This window comes from Drosophila subobscura, chromosome U, assembly GCF_008121235.1.
Source record: "Drosophila subobscura isolate 14011-0131.10 chromosome U, UCBerk_Dsub_1.0, whole genome shotgun sequence".
In the NCBI taxonomy this organism is placed as follows: domain Eukaryota; kingdom Metazoa; phylum Arthropoda; class Insecta; order Diptera; family Drosophilidae; genus Drosophila; species Drosophila subobscura.
In genome coordinates this window covers 24531376-24556333 of record NC_048534.1, presented here as the reverse complement: position 1 = coordinate 24556333, position 24958 = coordinate 24531376, and the positions used below count along the sequence as shown (strand labels likewise).

The window sequence follows — 24958 nt, the reverse complement described above, 5'->3', positions numbered from 1 at the left end:
TGCAAAGAGAGAAACAAAAAGTGTAGCTAAAATCGACACCTACCAACCTATTGCCAAATGGTCTGTGACTAATCGTCTCCCCCCCACACACAAGTGTCTGATGCTGACGCTGATGCTGTGGTCTGCTAATTGGTACTATCAATCCACCAAAATGTGACTGTAAATACAAGCACCAACCAGCACCATTTACCATATGCTCTGTGGAGGCTCTTAAATATCATAAGTCCCTGGTACTCGTGTATATCTGTGCAAATAGAGCCCCTCCAACCCCATCCCAGAAATTCACAGAAATCAAATCACGCGAGCCGTGTCTTGGGAGTCATTTGCTTCTTGGCTAGAAAAGGAGGCTACGCTTTTGCGGTTTCTTTGCTTTGGAAGTCTTTGTTCGGTTTTCAATTATTTTTTTTGTAATTGTTGCAATTTTTCTTTTTTGCTGTGTTTTTGGTTGACTTCTTGACCCAAAAAAGAATAAAGAGATGTCGACATGGCAGAACTAGTTCAAGTAAAGGTCAAAAGCTCAAAGAAACAGAACAAGAGAAGGGTTTACGACTATGATATATTAAAATGTATGATATTCATGGACTTCTCTGAATGATAAAGTACCGCTTCCTTTTGGTAAAGCCCCCCCACTTAACCCACTGTTCACTTGCCCGTTAACCCATTGGCTTTCTATTCCCTCACTCACTAATCTTAACCGTCAAACATACCGCATGGCGGGGCGGGGGAATGGAAATGCAAAACAGAGTGCGCAATGCGAGAATTAGTTTCAGTTAGCAGCAGCCGCCAATGCTTTAGGGCAAGGGGAGGCTGCGGGGCAAAGCGAACTTGTCAAACAAGGCACTGCAGTGGTGCCGGGTGGAGGGGGATGACGGCGTGGAGGTGTGAAGGCAAACTGGATGCAATGTGATTGCCACATCCCGAATACCTTTGCGCTTCCCCCTGCCCGCAGCCACTGGAAGATTGAGCTCGGGATGCACTCGTAGTGGAAAGTGGACTTTGAACCTTTTACTTGCCAAAAAGACAGGCGGTGGTGGTCCAGTGGGAAGCATGGGCACGGAGAAGGGTTAAGCCAAAAAAGAACATTTTACAACGTGGAAGCCAAGTGCGAGAGAGTGAGAGGTAATGATCTGCCTCGCTCTTTTCTATAGCGTGGTGCTAGTGCTCTCTGGCAGTCACTGGACTCCTCTCTCAATTATTCTCTCTCTGCAGCTGTCAAGAACAAAAGGTGCGTTGATTTTAGGTGCGGCTTTTTCTTCGCGCTAAAACTACCGTATAGTTTGGTGTTAGCATATGGGCCCGCTCTGAGCGCGCTCTCACCTTACACGAACCTACCCTGCACAGTGCAACAACAACGCTGATGATCCAACGCCGCTGCCGACGCTGTCGACGCTCCACGAGATTCACCAGCCACAAACCGAGCGCCAAACGCTGCCGCCGATCCGCTGTGCTTTCAGTTCTTCGCGCGCACAGTTCAGTTCGGTCGTTTTTTCTCGCCGAAAGTGGAATCCAAAGCAAAAGCAAAGCAAAGCGAGACGAAGAGAGCGAGAAAACAGAATACACAGAATACGGAAAGTCACGTCGCGTCGCCCTCGCCCTCTGCCTTTGGCCTGTCTGGCTGCCTGGATGTGGATTATATATAGTATTCTTGGGATCAAGATAATGATGATCCGATTCGATCAGGCTGAGCAGTGTTTTGCGTGTCGCTGAAAACGAAAGAAATTGTAAATTGTTAAGAGTTTCTTCGCGGACCCTACGAAATAACTGTGAAGTGTCTTGTATTGTATTGTATTGTGGATCAAAGCAAGAGAGCGGAGCAAGATAGAGAGAGAGCAGAGCAGCGAAATAAGCATAAAACGAAGCAGAATTTACCAATTCCAGAGTCTGTGTGATTTATAGCTGCGAAATCTGTGAATGTGTATGTGTTGGCCCAAATCAAGACCCAAATCCCCCAAAAGAGAATCCAAGAAATAAACAAAATAAAATACAACAAAACATGCTGTGCAAAATATACAAAAGAAACGGAATATAAATCCTAGAAATCCGCAAAAGAAAACCCAATAAAAATCCCATAAATATACAAAATATACTCAAAAAAGTTCAATCCTAATCAATGCTAAAAATTTCCACTTAAAGAATAACATTTAATAAGCAACAAATTATTTCCATGCATCTTTTAATTTATTATTCCTCACAGTGACAGTTTTTGTTTCTTTATTTCGTGTTTGCTTGAATTTCATTTCGTCTGAGAAAGAGAGCAAGAAGCAAAGGGTAAAAACCACAAAAAATAAATAAAAATTTAAACACGCGATTCGATTGTTTCAAATGAAAGTTGAAGCCAGAGTTGAGTGAATTAATGATATATACCATAAATATATTGTATATACGAATACATTAATAATTACACACACACACACATGTATGGAATGATACATTAAATAACCTTTCAATAAAAGTAAATTTATTTCAATTCAACAAATCAACAAGTGAAAACAATTGAGGAAAAGGTTGTTATTTACAATAACATTTTGGGATTAATTGAGAAACAGCAACGTCAGGCGTTTTAATTGTTGTAAGTTTTCTAAAACTTAAGTAGGGAAGCTGCTAAAAATATTTATTATTACTCAAACTATTATGTTCTCGCATCTGAAAGGTGTACGTCTATTAGCTATTCAGTACATAGTTTGTCTAGAATTCTTTTGCTTGAAAATTCTTGTAAAAAATAAAATGCATATTTCGCTTGGGCGGCCAACTGATTTCAGCGTTCAATCACCCTTGAATGAATCTATTTATAGTGGTCCCCTGGTCTCTGTATTTACTCCCTCTAGCATCTATCTTCTGCCCTCAGCGTTCATTAACACTCTATGTGCACTGTACTCGTAAAAGTACATCTTTAGTTTTGGTGTCTGTTAGAAATTTGGAACTTTTCTTAACTGACAAGTAACCAATTTAATGAAATAAATAAATTTGTTATATTAATAAAAATATACCATTTACAATCAATTTTTTCGAACTCACCAAAATAGTTTTAGTTTTTCTATTATTTATTTATGGTTTCTCCAATAAATTTCCTGAGCTCTTTCTATTTCCTCCTCTTCCTCATTTTCCCCCCATAGCCGCTTGCTCTAATTTCTTCTTTCTCTCTTTGCGATCCCTCTTTTAATTGCATTTTATGCTTTCTTAAGCATTTTTTGTGCTGCTGCTGCTGCCATGAAGTGCCGGTGCTTGAGACTGTCAAAAAAAAAAGCAGCAAAAAACGAGGCAAGAGATTTTTTCTGCCCGTTTTTTGTTGTTTGTTGTGTTTGGCGAAGCTCGTTAGCCGAATAACTGTAAAGGTAAAGATGGCAAAGAGGGGCAAGAGAAGAGATACAATTGACGGTAGAAAACGGGGTACATTTTGAGGCAAAGCAAAAGGTAAAGATACATCTGTGTAGCAGAAGTGCTACCATGTTATATGTATGTGGTCATAAGATAAGACAATTGCCAGGCAGCAATTGAGGTTTATGGTAGCATGCCCCTTACTGCTGAAAAATCAGCTAAAATCTCCTGTACGTTTAATGAATGACAAACCCTGCTTGCTGTCTGCTGTCAGATCATCTTGGTTTTACAGTTGGCTGGGCTAATTACCAGGAGTGGAGTGGTTTTATTTTATTAACTCCCATAAAAAGCACGCACACGCACAACACACAACACAGTGGCTGCGATAAGTATGCGTGCACCCTGAAGCAATCACTTGGACACACAATAAATCGTGCAACGACTTCCCGACAACTGTTCGCCGGTTTCGTTTCTTCCTGTTCCAAAATCAATCACGGAATCACGCATTAAGGTCTACCGCTTGACATTTTTTCCTACTCTTTGCAGTCGCTTAAACGTGTTTGGCATTCTAAATGTCTTATTAAATCATGTTTCATTCTAGAATCTAGATATGTACAAGTATTCTCTCATTCTTCACATAGAAACGACCTGTAATTAACTTTTAGGTGAGAGATATAGAGATACAGATACACAGATACAGATAGATACTCGCATGATGATGATGTGGATGATGATGATGATAAAGTGGGGGAACGTGTGTGGGCTTTATGAACATTTGTCCAGCTGTCAGACAATTAGAGCAGCCGCTTCATTATCTACTGTTTTTCGGAGCCACGTGAATCAGATAAGCGGGAAATATTTGTTACCTTTTTCACCGTTCCTGCGTCTGTTCGTTCATTTGTTTGCTTTGTTTATCAAATGTGCACGGGAATGACCTGATGATTGTTTGGAATATACTTGTAAATATTTAAAATTTGTTGCATGAGTAATTAGAGAGTGGGATGGGAGACTTATTTCTTTGTGCATCTTCAGCAGTAATTTCCAATCCCTAACTCTGATTTCTCTGTATACAAATTCTCTGTATTCTATGATTATTTTCCACATGAATCATTTTTGGAGTTATCTAACAATGCTCTCTCTGGAATTACCACAAAACTTTCCAACTACATACGAAATTTGAATGTTAGATCCTACATTTTCTTGGAAAAATGTGCCATAGAGAGTACCACTTTATTTGTTTACAGTTTCCTCTGCTTCCCTCTTTATTTTCCTAGCCCAAATACTCGTACGACTATTTTCTGTTTGTGTACTTTACGTATTTTTGGTTTTTTTCTGTAATTGTTTGGCTTAAATATAACAAACTTAAACTTGAATCATGGACTGTTGCTCTAACTGAATACCTTCATCTCTCTGTGAGACACTAGAACTTTCATTCTTTCTCAACAAGGGAAACAGGCACTCCACTCCGTCATAAAGGAGTGTTTATGGGGTGTTCCACTCCACAAGTTTGTGGAGTTGTACCTGCCGTTTAATGCGTCGTTTAAATGCCTGACATGCATGTCAAGCGCTAGATAAGATATCATATACCATACACAATTTAGAATATAGTAGATATTCCCATGGTACGAGTACATGTGCGTGTTAGTTGAGCAGATTTGTTGGCCCCTACTGCTGATAAGTGTAGAGCGGCTCGCGGTCTACCTTTTGTCCGGATATCAGAAGGTGGCAAAGGGGTGGTATGGCCCGCCGGCACCTGGGAACCCATCAAAAAAATGCTAAAAGCCACGCGTATTTCAAATTAACATTATCGTGCTGATTAGGCGAGTCAATTCCCGTGCACCTTTCAACACTTTGCGCTGGGGTTGTGGGGGTTTCTGAAAGTGGAACTCCCTTTGTTGCCACCTGCTGGAAAAGTGCTCCCAATGGTAGAAAATGTGACTGTGATTCATCTGCTGGCGACACATCTCGCTCTCTTTTTCCCTCTCAAGTCTTTTGTTAATTAACAATTTCATGCAAAAAAGCCAAATCTTTCCATAACACACGCTCTCCGTGACGTGGTAAGAGCCAGCAGGTGACGCAAACATCAGCTCTGACGTTGTCTTTAGCTTCGATTCGAGTTATTTCTGGTCAGTGTCTGGGTGTATTACATAGGAAAGGGCATGTTTTGGCTTGAAGTGATAACTAAAGAATGAATGATTGATGCACTTCTGATGTTTGAGTCACAAAAGTGGAATGTCCCTCACAGCAAACGCTTTCCATTAAAGTGCAGGGCGTGCTAGTGATGAAGATAAACAATTTTATATCTAAAGATTGTTAAGATTGCAAGTTTTTAGCTTTGAGTCACGCTTTGAAACGATTCACTGCGTTCACCCAACATTTATTTAACTGTTCTGCAACATTAATTCCCCATTTAGCCAAAGTTATTGAACCTTATAATGTCTGTTCATTAATATTCATGATTTCATCAAACATTTTATTGAATTAATTTGTTTAGTTGTATTTAACAAAATGATAAACGATTTATTCTAATTAATATTCTTAATTCGAATTCTAAATATCGGAATTTCCAACAGACGATAATTAAATAGTCAAATCAAACCATCGGATCATTCTTTCTTTATTGTAGTTTTAATATTAATATTCATATATTTTTGTTGCAATTAACTTTTAAATTAATTTACATTTCTGAATACTGCAACAAACTGGCTGAAACTAAGGAATGTCATGGAATAAACTGGTACTAAATTATCTGAAACTGGTACTTTACTTTGACACTCAACTTGTTTAAGGGACTTTCCTTAAGCTAAACTTTTTATAGGGCCTTTCCCATTGTTCAACTTCCACAAAAAAGTCAGCAATCGCCGCTGTGACAGCCCTTAATAATATGCAAATTTAAATAGACAGAACTTAGACAGAACTACTTAATTTGGTGTCGGTTTTTTATGAGACAAGTTTGAGCCCTACAAAAAACACTGCCCTGACAACTCTACAGAATTTCGCCATAAAGTTCGAATTTAAAATGGCAAAAGCATCTTTTTTTTTGGGTCAGTGCAGACAAAATATATAATATTAAATATGCCAAACAGGTCTGCGCTTTTTTGTTGGCGCTGATTGATTTGTTGCCTGTCGGATGGAGCCTTGGGTGGAGCCCCCATGATTATGTGTGGGAGTAGCTTCGAGGGTGTGTGGGAGTATCTCACCTAGATTCCCATAACGCTTCTCCTTCCAGGTTTTCTGTTGCCTTTTACTGTTTGCCAAAGCAGTTCGTGCCGCTCCAAGCTGCTCCATGACGCTCCCAGCCGCTTCGAGCCCTGTTTATGCCGCATATTTACCCCCACAAGCCGACCAGCTGCTTTTTGCAACAATAATTTCTGTTGATGTTTACGGTTTCTGACGGTTTACGAACTCTCTGGCATTGTACGTGAACTGTTATTATTATTATTTAGATGATTACGCATTTTAAAGTCGCACAAGCAAAACAACAGCAAAAACCCACAACTTTTCGTGATATGCGTTTTATATTAAATATGAATTTGTTGCTGATTTTCTGATAGTACTAGTAAAGTGTTTTTTTGGGGCATTCTGTGGGGTGACTGGCGAGGGGAGGTCTTTCAATGACAATTGCAAGGGCACTGTTTTAATTGAAGAAATATTTTGGATTTAAAGAGAGATTGAAGGCAGGTTCGTGGTAAGTTTTCGATTTATTTTACTAAATGACAAATTTTGTGTCCATCTACTCGTTGGCCACTGGGTGGAGCTAGGGCTAGACCACCACGCTATTGCCATTGCTAATCCCCTCGTCAGCATCACTAGAAGAGAACGACTTGAGCATCTCGCGGTACTGTCGATTCTCCTCCAGAAACTCTGACACTCGTATGATCAGCGGCTGGATGGCCGGCTGTTTGCACAGCATAATGGCATTGGCCAAGTGCGTTAGACCCTTGCTTAGGTGACCTTTATGCATCAGTTGATCCCCCAGCTCCACCTCCGAATGAAGCAACTGCTTGAGGACCGTCGGATGGGCCAGGCATTTGACGGCAGGCAGCCAAATAAACAGCTCCAACTGGAGACGGTGCTGAACGTGCTCCTTCCTCACTGTCTGCTCATCCACCGATATCTGAGAATCCTTCTGTTCAACGGCCCTCTGTAGTCGACGCTCGTGCAGCTTCCTTTTGTACTGCGGATCCCCCAAACGCTTTCGGTCATAGTAGATGCACAATCCCAAAAGGCTTGCACCGGTTGTAATCAATAAAAAGAATTTTGTCGATGACATTTTGCAGGAATTTTATATTTTTATTTGGAAATAAAAGAGCTAAAAAAGTTATGCCTTGACGAAAATCAGAAATTTTGTGTGTAATCTTAAAATGTAGAACTGAATGTAGAATTTTAACAGAAAAATCCAATTGAATTTTTTCCATCTGTTGTCACACTTTTTGCAGCCACTGTTTTGCAGTCCATAAACTATAGAAAATAGTAAAAAGTTACCTAATAATTGTGCCTCCCTACCTCCCATATTCTTGCCAATTCTCTAAACAATTTCCACTCTCTCATCTGGGTGGAGGGTTATCTAATGACTTTTTTTTGCCGTGTGTTTGCATTTCATTTCGTTTCAGTTTTTCCATTGTCTTCCACTAATTGCAAATACATTTTGTGCGCAGTTATAATCGGGGGGAACCTAACCCTATCATCAGCCCTCCTCATCAGCCACTATCTGTTGTGGCAGTCCCGCGTGCCTCACCAAAAGATTAACCTCTTGGACAGCAACGCAATTGACATGGCGCCCTGCAGTCGACGAAGGGGATTCCATGGCATCAAAACTGACAGCCCAATAAATAATAAAAAAATAAAAGAAAATGTTGCAATCTATTTCAAATATTTTCAATACCCTTTGGGAGTGAAGAAAAAGGGGGATGATCATTTGGTAGAAATTTCTGTTCAATCTTATGCATTTCAAATGCCAAACGTTTGCAATATTAATAGGGAAAATTCAGTTGCAAATCTGTGAACATAGCTGGGTAATATTTAATTCTCATTTAATTTGCTTTCAGCTCTAAATTTCATTTAATTTTTACTTCAGGCACTTTATGTGTTATGGCTTATCATGAAATTGTAAAGCAAAAAGCGTGCCCCTTAATTAAGTTTAATTGAATTCTGCTGCGGCTGTGCTCTTGAATTTTATTAGGAATCAAAAACTGAAATCTGAATAAAAAAACGAGACCTTCCAGAGAGCCGAGCTGCTGCTCCACAATCGTTCAGCGCTTCTTGTGGTTCATTGACTCCTATGGCCACGGTCCGCGTTTTGAGTGGAAATGAAATGAAGATTGAAAGGCGCCTTCCACTAATTTTTGAGATATAAAGTCAAGGTCGGTCCCTGATAAGGCGACAATCGCTGAAGGCAGCCGCAGTAGCAGCAACAGCTGATAAGAAACATGAGGCAGCAGTGAGAGAGAAAGAAAGAGAGAGAGAGAGAGAGCGGGAGAGTACCCATAAAACTGAACAATCTAAAAGTATATAATGATGAAAGCTCTGGGCATTATAGAGGTGCCGAATTATTTATTATTGTTTGTTTTTTCCTTGGCAGATATAAAATCTATTCGTTTATTGTGGAATTTCATTCAACAAATGTTTGTAGAATTATGACTACTGGCTGGAATATTATTATTGCTCTCGAACATTGTTTATGGCCAAATTTGCCCAAGGCTTACGGCCATTTTTTTGGTATATCAACTACCTTTAAATATCTTTCTGTGTGTCTTTTGTTTATTTAGTGAATAATTATTGATTGTTGTCAGGGGTTTCCATAATCCGCTTAGCAATAAAAATATGCAAAAACTTTAAGAAGACATTGTTGAAAATTACACAAAATATATCATGGGGGATTCAAATGAATTCGAATTTGCATATAATTAAAGATTATTGGAAGAAAAGAAAGTGCTAAAACAACGAATTTTGGCCAAGATATCAATTGTCTGTGTAGATTTCAGGGCTTTCCCAGCTTTTCAGTTGAGTGTGACTATTCGTGTACATCTCTCCAACAATCTATCAGCTAGCTCTCGCTCACTGAGAGTTACACTTAAAATAATAATCTCCCTCTCTCTCTCTTTTAAATTGAAATTCAATTGCCAAGCATCAGTAAACATTCACTCATTTCCCAGCATCATTTTTCCTCCCCAAACACATGTGTCACAAAATTATTTATGACATAAAAATACTTGTACTTGACCAAAAAAAAAGCAGCCGCAAAAAATGTGGTCCACACTCTTTGCATATTTTGGCGCAAAAAGCAAAGATTCATAAATAGTCTAATGATGTTGCTGCTCTGCGAATCGCGACTCCATTAATCAAAGCTTGTCATTCAGGCATTCACCCAAGCATTCATTCATTCATTGGCGTTTTTGCTGGCGGATGTATCTGTTGGTATTTTGGCATTATTAGGGGAATTCAATGTTGAATGTTATCTTTAGGTTTGCTCGAGGGTTTTTCCAACAAAATGCGGACCATGTTCCCATTCGGAACGCCGCGGCGACTCAATCAATCAGGCAATTAATGAATTTCTGAGTAAAATAATCTCGTGGTGGATAATTATATTTTGTCTGCGTTTCTTTAATATTTGACTTCTTACAATTGCAGATTTTTGATTCGATTGAACTTTGAACTGCGGAATGGCTTCGTCACCCAACAATGCGGCGCCGCCTGTCCTGTGGCGTGCTCGGCGAAAGATTGGTAAGTTTTTTCGCAGAAATCTGAGTTTCTTTTTCATGGCTCACTTTTGAAAACTCAAACAAAAAGCGTCTCTAAAGTTCAATGCCATTCATTGTCCTTTAATTTGTTGCATGTTTAAGCGTTTATTCATTCATTCCTTCCCAAGAAACGGAATCTGACTATCTGTCTGCGTCTCATTAGCGCCATGCTTGGGCCATCAAATATTAATGAGACTTGGTTGAGAAATGTTTGCTAAGTGGCAGAAAATTGAAATGTTGTCGAAATCATAAGGCAAGAAATTTGTCTTATGAATTTTTAAATTATCAGAAAGAGAGTTTTCAATTATGTTATTCATGGGTTATTGATGAGCTAAGGGGGAATGGTCTGCCGCAGATGATAATTCGAAAAGTTCTTAAAGAAGGATTCCAATCTAACACCAAATACCCCTTTACACTTTTACTTACTCCCCCAATCGATGCTAAAATCGATTTGAATATGAAAACAATGTAAGCGAAACCCCAAAAAGATGAATGATGAACCCCTCAAGTGGGGTTCCATGGCTGGTAGGGGTTACACCGTGAATGGCGTTTCTATTGAGATTGGTTTATGGTGGTTGTAGTGGGTGCTGGCTGCGGGTGCTCCGAAAACTTGTGGATGGGCTAAAAAACAATCACATAAACTTTTAATTAATTTCAAACAAACGGCACGGACAAACAAACAGCGGGGCAAAGGCAAACAAACAAACCAGAAACAGAACAGAACAGAAACAGCAAGAGCAGCGGAATGGAATGTAGGAGTCAACCAGGCAGACGATGAGAACTAGGAGAGAACTTTACACAATTTATGGCCCCCCGGTTGTCGCGTGGCATAGACCCAGATCCCCCTACTTTACTTTCGCGGAACCACGCTCTCGGAGTCCCTTATTTCGAGTACAGTAAAGACAGGCTATGGCGGGTTCTATGTTTATCTTTGTAATGGCAGCACGCAGGAGGGGAATGCGAAAGAGAAAGTACTCCCGCGGGTTGGAAGATGCTTTTTGGCACGCTTTGTCAACACTTTTTGCCAAAGGAAGCCAAAGCCAGAAGTGGCGCTGCTGATGTCGTTGCTGGTGTCACGCTCTGCTCCTCCATGTGATGTGGTTTATGGAGGCACAAGTACACACAGACAGAGCCACAAACACCACAGCACACTCACACACAGAGCGGCCGTTACGTTTCACTTGTGTGTGCCGTCATATCCGTTTCCGTTTCAAGAAAACAGAACAGAAACTCTAACAAATAGACGGGTCCAAAAGAAAACCAATGAACAGAAAAAAAATTATCAGCAAAACAAGCGAGCAAACTGCAAACAATTTTTGTTCGCTTGTTCAAGTTTAATATCGAAAGAAACTTATTGAATAATAGTTTGTAAGCTATTCTCATTCTTGTCTTTAATTCTGTTTTGCCTTACTATTTTTGCTTTTCGTTTACTTTATTTCCTTGCTTTTGCTTTGCTTTATTTTTCGCTTTACCTCTTGTTCATAGCCGGCACTTTGGCATTGAGCAGAAGCGACTCAACTCAAGACCTCACTCAAACAGCAAATTGAATATCGTAAGGGGAAATGAGAGGACAAGCTTTTGCGCGCAAAGTCAGAGCTTTGGTCGGGGTAAAAGTTTATCGAAAGTTTATCTGAAAAGAGCAAACTTTTGAGTGGGTTTTTTGTGCTGCTGCTACCGCTTTTTGCTGCTCTTTTGGCTCGCGTCTGTTTTCTGTTTCTGGTTTGCTCAGAAAGCCGGTTCTTTTTGGCCAACTGACGTGAGTGCAAACACATACTCTCTAGTGTGTGTGTGTGTGTGTGTTTGTATTTTTCCTTGTTTTGGACATGAAAGATAACTAACGGTGCATTTCTCGATACGATACATTCGATTCGTTTCGGTCTCTGTATTGAGTCATGCCACAGAAATGCTTTTTGTTCTTTTCTCTTTTGTTCTTCGAAAAGAAGAAGCGAATGAAAACAGCTGTTGGCTTTGTTTGACTCCAATATTTAACTCAATATCGCCCGAACCAAGAAACAGACTCCCAAAAGCAATTGAAAACAGAGTTTAAGTAAACTTCAGTTGAATATTACAACATTTGTTCTGTTTTCCACTGTCTCTCATGCATTTAAGCTGCTTCATTAATTGGAGCTTTGTAGTAAATTAAGTTTGCGTGGCAATGTGACATAATAATGTTGCATACATGATGATATTGATAAATGCATTTTTAATTCGAACACAAAAGTTAAGATAAATCTACTTAATATGTCTTGATAATATTAAACAAAATTTTTGGTGCTTTGCTATCTCTAAGATAAGTAGCTTATGATGGAAAAGTAATGAACTGCAGATGCCATTTTGTTCTTATAAAAAAAAACCAGTAGTGTCTTGCTCCTCTTTTTTGAACAGTGTCATGTGAACTGCAGGCGCATTCCTTTTTTTCTATTGCACCGTAAGCCTCTTGGAGCAGAAACTTTGGCGCTTCATGTGGCGCTACTGTCGCCACTGCCATTGCCACTGCCGAAACTGTTGCTGTTGCGTCGGCTGCTGCTGTTCCATCAATTCATTAGGCTATCGGCAGCAGGCAGGCGGCAATCAATTACGGCCATGGTCACGTTAGCGTTAACAGCAGCAGCAGCAGCAGCAACAGTAACGCAACCGACACCTAACGGCAAGCAAAAGTCGCACATTTCCCAGGTCACAGACACACCGACACAGTGGCGCACACACATCGAGAGATACAATTTATTTTCGCCTGATAAGAAAAATCTGACAAAAGCATGGCAAAAGAAAAACGAAAAGCAGCAAGAGGAAAGAGGAATGAGGGTGAAAGAAAAATGGTGCGCTATCAACAAGTTGAATGCGAATGCCTGGGTGAAGGCAACCAAGAGCGTGAGAGAACGAATGGAAAAACTACAAAAGACAACAATCAGCAAAGACAAAGACAGGAGGCAGACGCAGAGAGCGGTATATAGATGGTAGAGAGAGAGAGAGAGAGCAGCCCATTGAGAGTGAGAGTAGAGTAGAGCAAAGCAAAGCTAAAGTTCATTAGTCGCTCGCAACAAACTACAAATAAAGAAGAGCGGACGACACTAGCACAACGGCAGAGACGCCTCACAAAAAATCACTCCAACAAAAACAACCAACTCTCGTATCATACATTTTGAGTGGAATTTCTTCGCTTTGTTTATTTTTGGCGAATTCGCCGCTGGGGCAAACAGCGAGCTGTCAGTCCTCACCCACTGCATTAGGCTTATGGCTTGGTAACGCTAGTGGCGCGGCCACTATCCTCACTTGATTTGGTGGACTCCTTCTTGCTAGGAAGACTCCTTGGTTGCCTGTTTTGAGTATTTTGTTGTGCTTTTTCCTGCGCGTTCTTCTTCGCAATGTCCAGAAAGACATCTTCCACCGACGGCTGCGACAGAGAGTAGTCCGCCAACTTCCAAGGGCTGCGATTCCTCTCAACGTATGAGAAAACCCTCGACCATCTCAGTTTGGCGGTGGGTATGTGGTAAGTGAGCCTGCCTCCAAACTCTTCCCTGAGTGATCAGTCATTTCAAGTGAGTGTGTTTGGTGGGTCAGGAATGCAACTTACTCTAGCGATGCCTTGGGAAAGTCCGAAGCCATTTGATTCTTTACCTTCTCCACAGTGTACGTTAGGCTGTGTGGGTGGGTGGGATTGAGGGTTTTAGGGTTTGTCTCTATCCGTCTGGGATGGTCTCACCTTTCCAGATTTCCGGTCTCTACATGTAACTTGAGCACCAGACTCTCGGCAAACTTATTCTTGATGCGCTGCTGCGATCCGAGGCAATGAATTTTCCCATCCACCATAATTGCCAATTGCGAGCAGAGGGCCTCCACCTCCTCCATGCTGTGAGAGCTAAGCAGCACCGCCTTGCCCTTGTCGCGCAGCGAGGAGAGGACATTCCACACGTGGCGCCGGGACGCCGGATCGACCCCGGAGCTGGGCTCGTCCAGGCAAACGAGCGATGAGCCCTCGCCAGCCACCGCTGCGTTTAACTTTCGCTTAGTGCCGCCACTGTAGTCCTTGACCTTTTTGTCGAGGTGCGCAAGGAAGCCAAAGTCGGTGGCCAGCTTTTCAGAGATTTCTCTGAGGAGATTCCGGCGTGTGCCGCGCAGCAAAAGGAAGATCCTGAGTGTTTGACGACCAGTGCAAAAGTCGAAAAGCGTGTCGTGCTGGGGGCAGTATCCGAGCTGCTTCCTCGCTGCCCTGGGACGGAATTGTAGGCTCCAGCCTCTGACATGAATTTTGCCTGCCGTCATGGGAATTTCGCCCACAATCATCTTGAAGGTGGTCGTTTTACCGGCCCCATTGGCGCCCAGTAGACCAAAGCACACGCCCCTGCAATAAATTGGGGATTTAGTTACAGTCATTAATGCACTTTAACCACTACTCACGGTTTGACAGCGAACGATATGCCACCCACGGCGGAAAAGGTGTAGAATCTTTTCGAGACATTGTTCAGGACCAAAGCTTGCTCCTTGCGATCCGCGCTCGACATTTTGCTTACCCTTTCGGCCTCAGCAGCAACATCGCTATCTTTGAATTTTTCTTTTTTGTTACAACAAGTACAAAAATATTTTAGGCCGTAGCATAGCATGGTACAGTATTCGCCGAAAATCAGCCACAACAGATAGCAAAGACCAGAAATGAGCATATACCTCGTTTCCACCCAATCCGGAATGTCTGTAAGAAAAGTATCATATGTATGCAATATTTGGATGCTGTAGCTTTTGTAGCCTCTGAGATCGAGGGGCTCATTAAGACGGACGGACAGATGGACGGACGGACAGATGGACAGACCTTCTGTACCCTATTTTCATACATACCCCGGCAAGGGCACACTTTTGGGAGACTTGGTGATAAGCCGGGTGTTAGTCCAGGAGTACAATAAATTTTGAATAAATCTTCCATTTGTTCAAGTGGCGCTGGTAGATATTTGCACTGTTTAATCCTTATAAAACAGTTTGCTACCGCAAATGTGCCAGTAAATACAGGATGAAGGTAAAATATGTTAATCAGCGGACTGATAAAAAGTATTCCATTTAACCTGGGCCATATGCCTATCATCATGACGGCAAAGACCGTACCTTCGTGAGAAGGAGAAACGGGTGGAGTTAGTTATCTTCAGTGCGAGGACTGACTTTACAAAATACTACCTACCGACTATAATGTTGATGTTGATAATTACAGCCACGGCTGAGCCAGCACTTCGGAAACGGCATGCCAATAAATAGGTAAAGGGAAGCCCCGCCGCTCCGATGATCATGAGTATCGACAACATGTCCCAGGGATTGCACAACTCGTGCACCGCCAGTGTCAGTGCCAGTGAAAACGCAAAGTAGAGGGTCAAATCCACGATATAGTGGGTCAGCCAGTAGGTGGTCAGGTTCACACCGGACACCTGCTGCTGCATCCGTATCTGCGATACCTTCTCCTGCGCCACTGAGATGGCGAAAATCGGCAGGACAATGGACAGATAAGTCATTATGCAAATGCACACGGTCGCATAAACCGTTATGTCTTCATCGATGGAAGAAGTCTCTTCGTAGGGAGCATTGGTTACCTCTATGCTCGCATCGGGACCCACCACCGCTTTTGCCATGGCGTTGAACGCGAGGCTGAGCGAAAGAGGATCACTATGAGGGAAGAGATGAGATCTACACCAGGCGATTGTTTCTTTGTCGAAGGTGGCTGCTGCTATAAGACGGCGCTTCATTTCGTATAATCTCAGTGGCGTGTCTTGCACCGATGGGCCGACGAAGTCCTTAACATTCTGGCTAATTCTTTGGACGGTGCAGTGTGGCTTTGCCAACTCTTGGTAGGCATTGGCAATATCCCGCACAGGGCGAGCGTCCGATGTCGATTGCAGTATCACTCTCACGTCATCGCTTTGATAATCGGCCAGCGTTATCGGCAGCCTGGACAGAAGTGCGCTCCCCGAAGACCTACGAATAAGAACTACCACGTAGGGGATAATGGGCAGCAGCACGATAATCAGAAATATCCACTTCTTATCATATATGTGGAGCAGCTTCTTCAGCATCATGGCCTCCCACTGGGCCAGGTAGCGCTGGAACCAGTTAAGATAACGGCTCTGTTCCTGGCTTTGTCTCTGACTCCGACTCTGTCCCGGCCTCTGCTGATCCGATCCACCTCCGCCGCCGCCGCTAGTGCGACCCCGACCTCCACCACCACCAAGATCTTCCGCACCGTGCGACATAAATATTTCTGCAAGACTGGTGGAGCTAAGGCCAAATCCGACCACATCCAGCTGATCCTGCTGTTGTTCCAAGTCGTTGAAGAGTGAGCCAAAGGATCCCAAAAAGCGGTGCGGCAATCGATAGGACACGTCCGATCCAATGTTACTATGAGGACGCGTGTTGGGCACGTGGCTCGCGATCAGTTGGGTCAACCTGGACACATTGCAGTTGGGGCCCTTCTCGCAGGTGAGCAGGTAGCTGGTTTCGTTCTGTTTCTTGAGGAACGCCAATGTGCCCAGGCACCGGAGCCGGCCATCGCTTATGATGGCAATGCGGTCGGCCAACACCTCGCCCTCGTCCATTTGGTGGGTGGTGAGCAGAATGGTGCGTCCCCGCTTCTCATCCAGCAACAGCTTCCACAGGTCGTGCCGCGAGCTGGGATCCAGACCCGTACTGGGCTCGTCGCAGAACAGGACCTTGACGTGGCCGCACAGGGCACAGGCCAGCGCAAGCCGACGCTGTGTCCCCCCAGAGAGACGACGAGCCGAGGTGTTCGCCTTTTCCGTGAGGTTCAGCTTCTGCAAGTATTTGTTCACTTCCTGCTTGACCGCTGCCCCCTTTAGACCCCTGAGGCGGCTGTAGAATCGCAGGTGACCGGCCACACTTAAGCCAGAGAAGAAGACGCTTCTCTGTGGACAAAAGCCCAAGGAGCGACGGGCCTGGAGGTGTTCGGTTTGTATGTCGTAGCCGTTGATGATCGCTGTGCCGGAGCTGGGTTGAATGGTGCCCGTCAGCATTTGTATGGTGGTGGTCTTGCCTGCTCCATTGTGTCCCAGGAGCACCATGATCTCGTTCTCATACATATCGAATGTGAGGCCATCGACCACCTGTCGCTTGCCATAGCTTTTGCTGAGATTCTGTATCTGTACACCAGCGGTTTTGCCTTTGGCTCTGGCATCCACATACTTGGAGGTCTTACGTTCCGATGAATTATCCGAAGGTCGCTCCTCGTCGCTGGGTCGGACAGGGAACAGCCCGGGTGGGGATAATGACTTGGGCGGACACCAGAAGCGCTTGGTGCACGGGAAATTCCAAGGCTGTGGCATGCCAAACTCCCCTGGCCTCACTTTCTCCATGTACAGGCAGACGAGGATCGAGATTAGGCTAAACAGTATCATGAGTATCAGTATCGCACCCACGCTAATGCTGTCTCGGGCCCACGACGTCTCAAAAAGATTGCTCCATTGCAGGCCCAAACCCGCCTGTTCCCATACGGCAATTCGGTCCATGACCATGCTCATGGCTGACACAACGAAAATGCTGCACAGGATGTTCAACAGTGTCCCAGTATTGTCCTTGTCCGTGACATAATTGGGCAGGGAGCTTGCAATGAACAGAAGGATGGCAATGATGGCACACCAATTGCTGCGAGCGCAGAAGGCGCTGACCACGAAGCCAAAACATATGAGAGAGTGGCTGCACACAAGCAAATATAACAGAAAGACCGACCAGTCAGTGTGAGGGAAGGCGGGCATACCGAGAAGGGGCGTATCCTTCGCGCCAGGCAGACCGACCACCGTCCAAAATATTGTAATAATCAGCGATAGTATGAATAGAATTATCATGGACTTGACATACCAAGCCAGCCATTGGAGAGAGTTGCTAACGTCGGAGATGTTCAACAGATCCTTCAGCTGGAGCTCCTTTTCCTCGACAATGCTCTGAAAAATTCAATTCTTTAATGACTGCAACAAGAGCAAGCCTTACTCTTACCTTAACATCCAATGTGAAGGGGAACAAAAATAGTATCATTAAAAGTACTCCAGAAACCTTCATGAATACTAGGAAAATATTCCCATCATAGAGTAATTCGAGTTTTGGTCGAGTAAAAGTTTGGGTCGAATTCTTTTTCTGCAGATACTTTAAGCTGATTTCCGTCTGAAGAATCAGAAACCCACTTAGCCGGTACTGTAATGCTTTTGCGCTCAGCGACATCAGGACATTGGTTGAAAAATGGTCTTCTCTGTTGACAGGAAACCGCAGAGCAAATCGAAATTTATTCGGCAATTCGGATATGTCGGACCACTCGTCGGGAAACTCTATGCCGTACCCACCTCTGTACGAATAATTTTTTGTAAGCGCTTCCTCCAACCCATTGGCATCGCGAAAGCCCTGAACATGATATGTACGTTCACCAGATACATATTCAGATTCAGAAAAGGATACACCCTTAATGAGTAACTCTAGAATTTCATTTTGAGGCGAGTAACATAAGATAATTCCGCTGTGGGTATATCATTATTAATACCATTTACTTCGAAGTGGCTTTTCGACTTACTCTTCTAGCAGCCTGGGCTTGAAGCCAAAGTTTGTTTCGTATGTTACGATTTGTTGTATTGACGACAGCAGAATGGGGATCAACGGCATTAGAAAAGATATTAATAAGCAAGCCAACTGGCACTTGTGTCCCAAGAGCACGCACATATTTTTCCATAAAATCAATAGAAACTTCCGTGGGCAGGATAAGATTTCCGGCGCTTCCTCTTCATTTGTCATATTTTATTCATGTGCGTAAAATATATTGTGGTAGAAAATAAAAGCAACTAGTAAAATATCTTGGAATGTTTTACGGATGTACCAGATCTGTAACCAGTGTAACAAATAAAGTTCGACTGAGACTGAGGAATTGATTGGTTCCACAAAAATCACTAGATTTACACAAAGGAAGTGTGAAAATTAGTATCTAGATTGTGTTTTAGGGATAAGTAAAAGAAAATCTTAGTCTAAGTGTAAAGTTTGTGTTTTACTTGCGATAATTATTGTCAAATATATTATCTTTATGATCTACATCCGCCTTTGCAGTCGCATCCGCTAATATTACAGGGTCCTTTACCACAATAAAACCTTGTGAAAGTCCCATCATAACATGTGTGTCGACCGAACAGAACGGAGTAGTGTCTGGGGTGGCAACAAGGAAGCTTTCCGCCTCTACATCCGCCGTCGCAGTTACATCCGAAAATGTTGCACTTTCCATGAGCGCAATAACTTCCTATGACCCGCTCTCCATCCCAGCAAATACCCTTACTGCTGGCATGGCAGCATTCGGAAGCCACACCGCTAATGAGAACGAGGAACAGGAGTGCAGTCATCAGATTCATGGTTCTGTCTGTTCGATGTGTATGGTTGGACTGCAGAATTTTAAATGATCAAATTCTGTCGCAAATCGTTTTTAAACCAGTCAATAAAAAAATGTATTGGATATGGCACATATCTGATTTGGTATGCTTTGCTTTTAATGAGGTGTGTCCGTTAAATTGGTTATTGCATTTTCTACTTAAAATAAGTTAAAAACACATCTTTTTATGCACTAACAAATTGATTGTTTTGACAGTTTCGAGTACTGGGTATCAGAAAACAAAAGAGCGACCACACTAACTCATTCAGAGAGACTCAACACAAAGAATTACTCCAACAAAAACGTCGGACGCCACTCACTTGCATTTTTTGAGTGGCGTTTTTCGCTTTGTTAATTTTAGTTGAATTCGCCGCGAACGTTCATGGGGAGTCCACTCCCCACCCACACGAACTGTATTTTTGCTGCTCTCTCGCTCTCTGCACAGGCCAAAGTCACTCAATTTTGAGTGTGAATCGAAAGAGAGCCAGCTTCGGCAGGCTTCGGCACATACAACCGGTTTCCGTTCGTACGCTGCTCAGAATCATCGAAACGACTTTTCAAATTTCAAAACATTTTCATTCGCCCCGTTAGCACTGCACGTACGAAGCGCGCGCGTCTTTGTTGCGCCCGTTTGTTGATCGACCACGGGAACGGAACGCCACACTGCCACACAAAAGCAGCCCGAAAAGAAATCCAAACTCAATTCAAAAATACAAAAACTTAAATATTTCAATTGATTTCGCGTTCGGGCCAGAGTTTTGTACCAGTGCGTGTGTAAAAATATACATAATATAAAAGGAAAGAAAGAAAAGTAAAAGAATTTACAGAAGAGGAGGCAATGAAACGTTTTTCTGTGCGATCCAACGGTCGTGTCGGTCGCGTGCTCAATTCTTCTGCTTCTCTTCGCTGTCTGAGCATTCGTGTGTGTTTGTGTGTGTCCCCAAGGTGTGAAAAAAAGTATATACATAATAGATCTGGTGGTACACCACCCCTATGCCACCTCTCGGCCATATAACAGCGGAGTTCCTTCGTGTGTTCGAGTGCTCGTGTTACAATTAACAGCAAAAATTCAACAAATTCAAATAAAAAAGGCGTAAAATTATGCCCCACAGCAGAACGTTAATTGGAAAAGTCAAGAAAATTAAACCAGAAAAGTGAGCAAAAAAGTAGTAAAGAGTATTTCCGCAGAGTTTCTCAATTGAGAGAGGGTTTCTTGGTGTTCTTTTTTTTTGCCAATTGCAGCTGATCGTAGACTCCACTCCCCTTCCACCCGATTACACCTTTCAGTGCGTTCTCTTCTTGAAGCGGACAGCGTTGCCAGCTTTGCATTTTGTTCGCTGCTTATCGCTCTCTGTTCTCCTCTCCATCTCTCTGTGTGTGTTCTTTAGTGCCTTTTACTATTTGTTGTTTAATATTTATTGTTGCAGTGGTTGCTTTTGTTGTAGGGGTTGTATCTCGCGGCGAATTTATAGAAGCGTCCAAGCGTGCAAAAAATTATAACGAAATTGAAATTAAACAAGAAAATATGAAGGCCTGCTCTCGACGCTATTGTTACCCTTTGAGATCAGGTCGGTTATTTGAAGAGAGGTCTAAATTTAAGATCATTTCTGAATAGAAAGCTCTCCGTGGAGCTCTCCGACAAAGACCTGCGAACTGACTCGAACTGTTATTGTCGATCGAGAATTGACGAGTGGATATACATTTGCATTTCTTATGGAGTCGAAAATGCTCCACCTTCTGCGTTGCAAACGTTTCAGGCACATCGTAATACGGTCTGCAAAATCGTAATAAAGTATCTTTGACTCCCGCCGCCTCCCTCTAAACATTTATTGGCCTTATTTATGGTCTTATTATATTGTGATTTGTGATGGTCACTCGGTTTTTGTTGTTACAATTTACTTTTTGGCGGAAACTGCGCGTTTTCCTAAAAAAGTAAACCATTGAGTGGGTGTAAAAGAGAGGTCGGCAGAGCTTGTGCGAGCGGGAGGGAGGGAGAGCGTGCGCAGTCTGTCCAGCGATAAGCTGTCTGGGCAGGCAGCCAGTCAGCCAGCCAGCCAGCCAGCCAGCCCTTTGCCTCTATCTCTCTCCTTCACCCACTCACCCACTCTTGCTCGCTCGAGCGCTCTCTCTGTCCACCTCCCCCTCTCTTGGTTCCCCCTCGGACAGGTGCGTTCTGCTCTGTTGTCATTTTGCTGTTCTGTCGCCCGTGGGGGGCTCTCTCACAGAACAATGCTCTCACGTATGTGACACGCTCTCTGGTGTGCATAAAGAGAGTGTGTTTGTGTGTGTTGCGTAGCTGCATATGTGTGTGTATTAAAAGTTTAGTCATTAAAGTCTTTTTACGGTTGTTTTTAGTTGTTGCTGCTTTTACTGTTTCTTGCCGTTGTTCTTGCTTTTGCTGTAACGGAAATGGGTTTGTCGCTGTTTTTGTTTTGCTTTTGTTGCTCTTCTTTGAGAAGTTTGGGCGCTTCTTTGACCAAAATGTTTGAGAGTGTGAAAAATGCTACCTCTACTCTCTCGGAAGCTGCGAAGCGATAAAGAGATGATGAATTCTTTAGATTTCTTGCACAAACAAAGTGTTAAATGGGAATGTCACAAGATGCCATGGGATGTTAGAAGAACGGTGAGAAATGTGAATTGAATAGGGGAGAAAATGAAAGGAATGGCAGAACATTTCAGAACACTTTTGAAACGTGATTTGGAATCTGCATTTGCCCAATTTCGCAATAAATTGTAATTTCCATACAAACCATTTTCCCTAACTTGATAAGAAATGTACAAAAACGCAGATAATTTTGGAAAGATAGATAGAAAATCTTGTAGTAGCTAAAGCCAAGAAATATAAGTCTCTTGCCTTTCAAATTGTGATCACGCTTGCCAGAAAAGTGAGGAGTACACGACAAATAGTATAATAAATAACATAAAGAATCTCTTAAATCACACAAATTTCTTAGACATATTTTCAACAGCATTTAGCTTTGTTGTGTGTTTTTTTCACTGATGCCCAAATGTAATGCCACACGCACACTGCATGGACAGACAGGGACATGGATGGAAGGGTAGTACATAGTCCCAAAAGCCACAACCCCACTGGCACCCCCCATACGACATTGTTGTTTATGATTGTCATTATCAGCAGGAATTACCATTGTTATCCAGCTAAATCTAGTCGTTACTCACTTTGCCTGCCCCTCTGTGGCAGCCTTATCAAAAAGGTAGTAGATGCTGATAGTAACATTTGAAGAGGCCTTAACTGCTTTGGGGCTGCGTGCCTGCCCGGCAGAATATCATTCACATTTTGAATGATTTAGTCAGTTGGCCAAAATAGTCATTGACCGACCATACGCTGGCAGAATTTTTGCATGGGAAAGCAAAGATTACGAGAGATTGTTTAAAAGTTGAACGAATAGTTGAGGGAAAGTTCCATTATTTACAAACTGCAAAACAAACAATGAATAGGCATTTCCAACACTTGAAATTGTAGTAGATGATAAATATTAAAGAGTGTATTCCACTTTGCTCTCTTGTATTTTTGTTCTGTAGAGAATTAATTAATTAAATTTCTCTGTCTTATAAATTCTCTTTGAATTTCATTGCATCCATCGTTAAAAAATGTAATTACTTAGAATTTTCATTAAGCAACAACAATAGAAGATAGGAATATTTTTACAATTTGTTTTAAAATATTGCACATGATTGAAATTTTGGGTTGGGGACTCAAATGAGTTTTGCCAGCAATACAGTCTCCTCCTCATCCGCATCCCCTCATATGATACGCTCTGCAAAACCTTTGACGAAACGAAACCATAAATTAGATGCAAATTGAATAAATCAACAAGCCCCACGAAAAGAAGAACATAATGAGAAAAAAACGAACGAAGAACGAAATGAAAATAAAATCTTAATCAAAGAGAAGATCGATCCAAAAGAAATTATAACTAATATTAGACAAAATTGGTGCCACGTGCCAAGGATGGGCCACAACAATAACAACAGCTGTTTGGCATTCCCCAATAAACAAATGCAACAACAACAAATTTCATAATTAAATTTCTTCAATACAAATTGAACGAAACAAAGGTATAAAACAAAAACAAAAGGTGTCGAGCAAAAAGCAAGACAATAAGCAAAGAAAAAGTTCAAAGACACTGGAAAAGACACGAAAAAAACAAGAGAAAAAGATAAACATAATGGAGATGCGATATAAACATTTATTTAATGGAAGAGAATACAAATAAAATGTATTTATCCATGAAATTATTATTATAAGTGATCGGTTATGTTTCAGAATATGTATGATCTGGTTACAATTATCTCTTACAAATTATTTAATTAATAAATATATAACACATTTATTGATTACTGATTACCCTCTTTTGCGCTGGTGTATCTCCTAATTAAACTAATAATACATTTTGTAATAATCAAGGAATAGGCGTAGGAGGAAGCAAATATAAGTCCCCTTTGTTAAGTTTAGTTGGACACCATCCAAGAATTTTTAACCCGCTTTGAGGAAGGCCTCCTCCGCATCTGCTGTAATGGCACCTCCAGCCCCAGTGCCATGGCTTTGCCTTTGCCAATTCGCATACAATCCAACCAAATGTGGGCAGCAGGAAGCAACCAGCAGCCAACAGCCAGTCCCCTCCGGCCACCAATACATGGACCACCTTCTGCATTTGGCCATAATAATATCAGGCAGAGGCAGGGGCAGTCGTAATTACCATATATGAGTATGTGTGTGCAACTTTTGCCATTGCAATCAACTTGAGATCTTTTATATCGCATATATCGCAGCATATGCTTTACTTGTACGTGGATATTGGGCCCATTTCCATCGCCACACGAGACCCCCCCTTGAGACATGGATGGGTAGTGAAAGGTGAATGGGGTAGGAGAACCCATTTGTGCGGCATGGCGGCAGCAACGAATATAGATTGAATCATTTAAGTACTCTATAGATAGCCCTATGGATAACTGTTTAAAAATTGTTCAAATTTTGGGGTTGAATCTCCCGCACGCTTTAAAGACACAGAGTTCTTGGAAAATAATCATCATCCGTAACCATTATAATTTTCGTAGCTTCAATGTTAACAATTATTAAACATCTTTGAGAGGGTTTCAATGGGGAATCACAAGAATATTTGTATGAAATGTTGATATGGAAATTAGTATGAATGCCAACTGGTTTTTTTTGTATCTTCCTTTTGTATGAAGAGTGGTATGATTATTGTGTTTTTAATTTATGATTATTAATCATATTTGTTTGGCATATTACTTGAAGATTCGCATGCTTGTAATGAGTTTGGTTTTATGGTATTTTTGATTATTTTTGAAGGGGAATTCCCTGGAAATTTGTCTAAATTGCAAACCATTTTATTAAATATTTATATCATGCCCTTGGCAACCAAATTTCTAGATATTTAATGTATGGAAAATCCCCTCACAATAAAAAATATTGTCTTCGCTGTCATGCTATATTTTCATCAAAAATTACTGAGGAAAAAGATTGAATTTTTTGTATTTTACA

The 24958-nt window shown here is 42.0% G+C and overlaps 3 protein-coding genes across 4 annotated transcripts in view; 1 reads left to right on the top strand and 2 right to left on the bottom strand.

The window, feature by feature from the left end:
- Nucleotides 1-1445: 1445 nt before the first annotated feature.
- The window catches only part of LOC117902698 (dual 3',5'-cyclic-AMP and -GMP phosphodiesterase 11), a 55584-nt gene continuing 32071 nt past the window's right edge, over nucleotides 1446-24958 (top strand). The window contains exons 1-2 of one of the 2 annotated variants that reach the window (XM_034814244.1): nucleotides 1446-2569; nucleotides 9953-10038. In XM_034814244.1, coding sequence (XP_034670135.1) covers nucleotides 9978-10038 — 61 coding nt within the window. In that variant the 5' untranslated portion in view covers nucleotides 1446-2569; nucleotides 9953-9977. Of the gene's footprint in view, nucleotides 2570-9945; nucleotides 10039-24958 lie in introns of both variants that reach the window. The other variant, XM_034814243.1, reaches the window with a different exon arrangement.
- LOC117901410 (mitochondrial import receptor subunit TOM20 homolog B-like) lies at nucleotides 7079-7588 on the bottom strand. The gene has a single exon (XM_034812144.1). The coding sequence runs from the start codon at nucleotides 7586-7588 to the stop codon at nucleotides 7079-7081; it is 510 nt and encodes a 169-aa protein (XP_034668035.1).
- On the bottom strand, nucleotides 13285-18449 carry LOC117901009 (phospholipid-transporting ATPase ABCA1-like). Its single transcript, XM_034811607.1, has 7 exons — nucleotides 18030-18449; nucleotides 15217-17977; nucleotides 14883-15143; nucleotides 14451-14739; nucleotides 13756-14394; nucleotides 13627-13692; nucleotides 13285-13570 (listed from the first exon to the last, which is right to left on the bottom strand). The coding sequence occupies exons 1-7, from the start codon at nucleotides 18249-18251 to the stop codon at nucleotides 13285-13287; spliced, it is 4524 nt and encodes a 1507-aa protein (XP_034667498.1). The 5' UTR covers nucleotides 18252-18449.

Bases quoted from the DNA above. Each gene is read 5' to 3' on its own strand.
- LOC117901009 (XM_034811607.1), bottom strand. From the start codon at position 18,251: ATGTCGCTGAGCGCAAAAGCATTACAGTACCGGCTAAGTGGGTTTCTG. The intron at 14,395-14,450 runs GTGAGTAGTGGT...AATTTATTGCAG, and splicing joins ATATCGTTCGCTGTCAAACC to GGGCGTGTGCTTTGGTCTAC. The intron at 13,693-13,755 runs GTGAGACCATCC...CCACCCACACAG, and splicing joins GAGACCGGAAATCTGGAAAG to CCTAACGTACACTGTGGAGA.
- LOC117901410 (XM_034812144.1), bottom strand. From the start codon at position 7,588: ATGTCATCGACAAAATTCTTTTTATTGATTACAACCGGTGCAAGCCTT.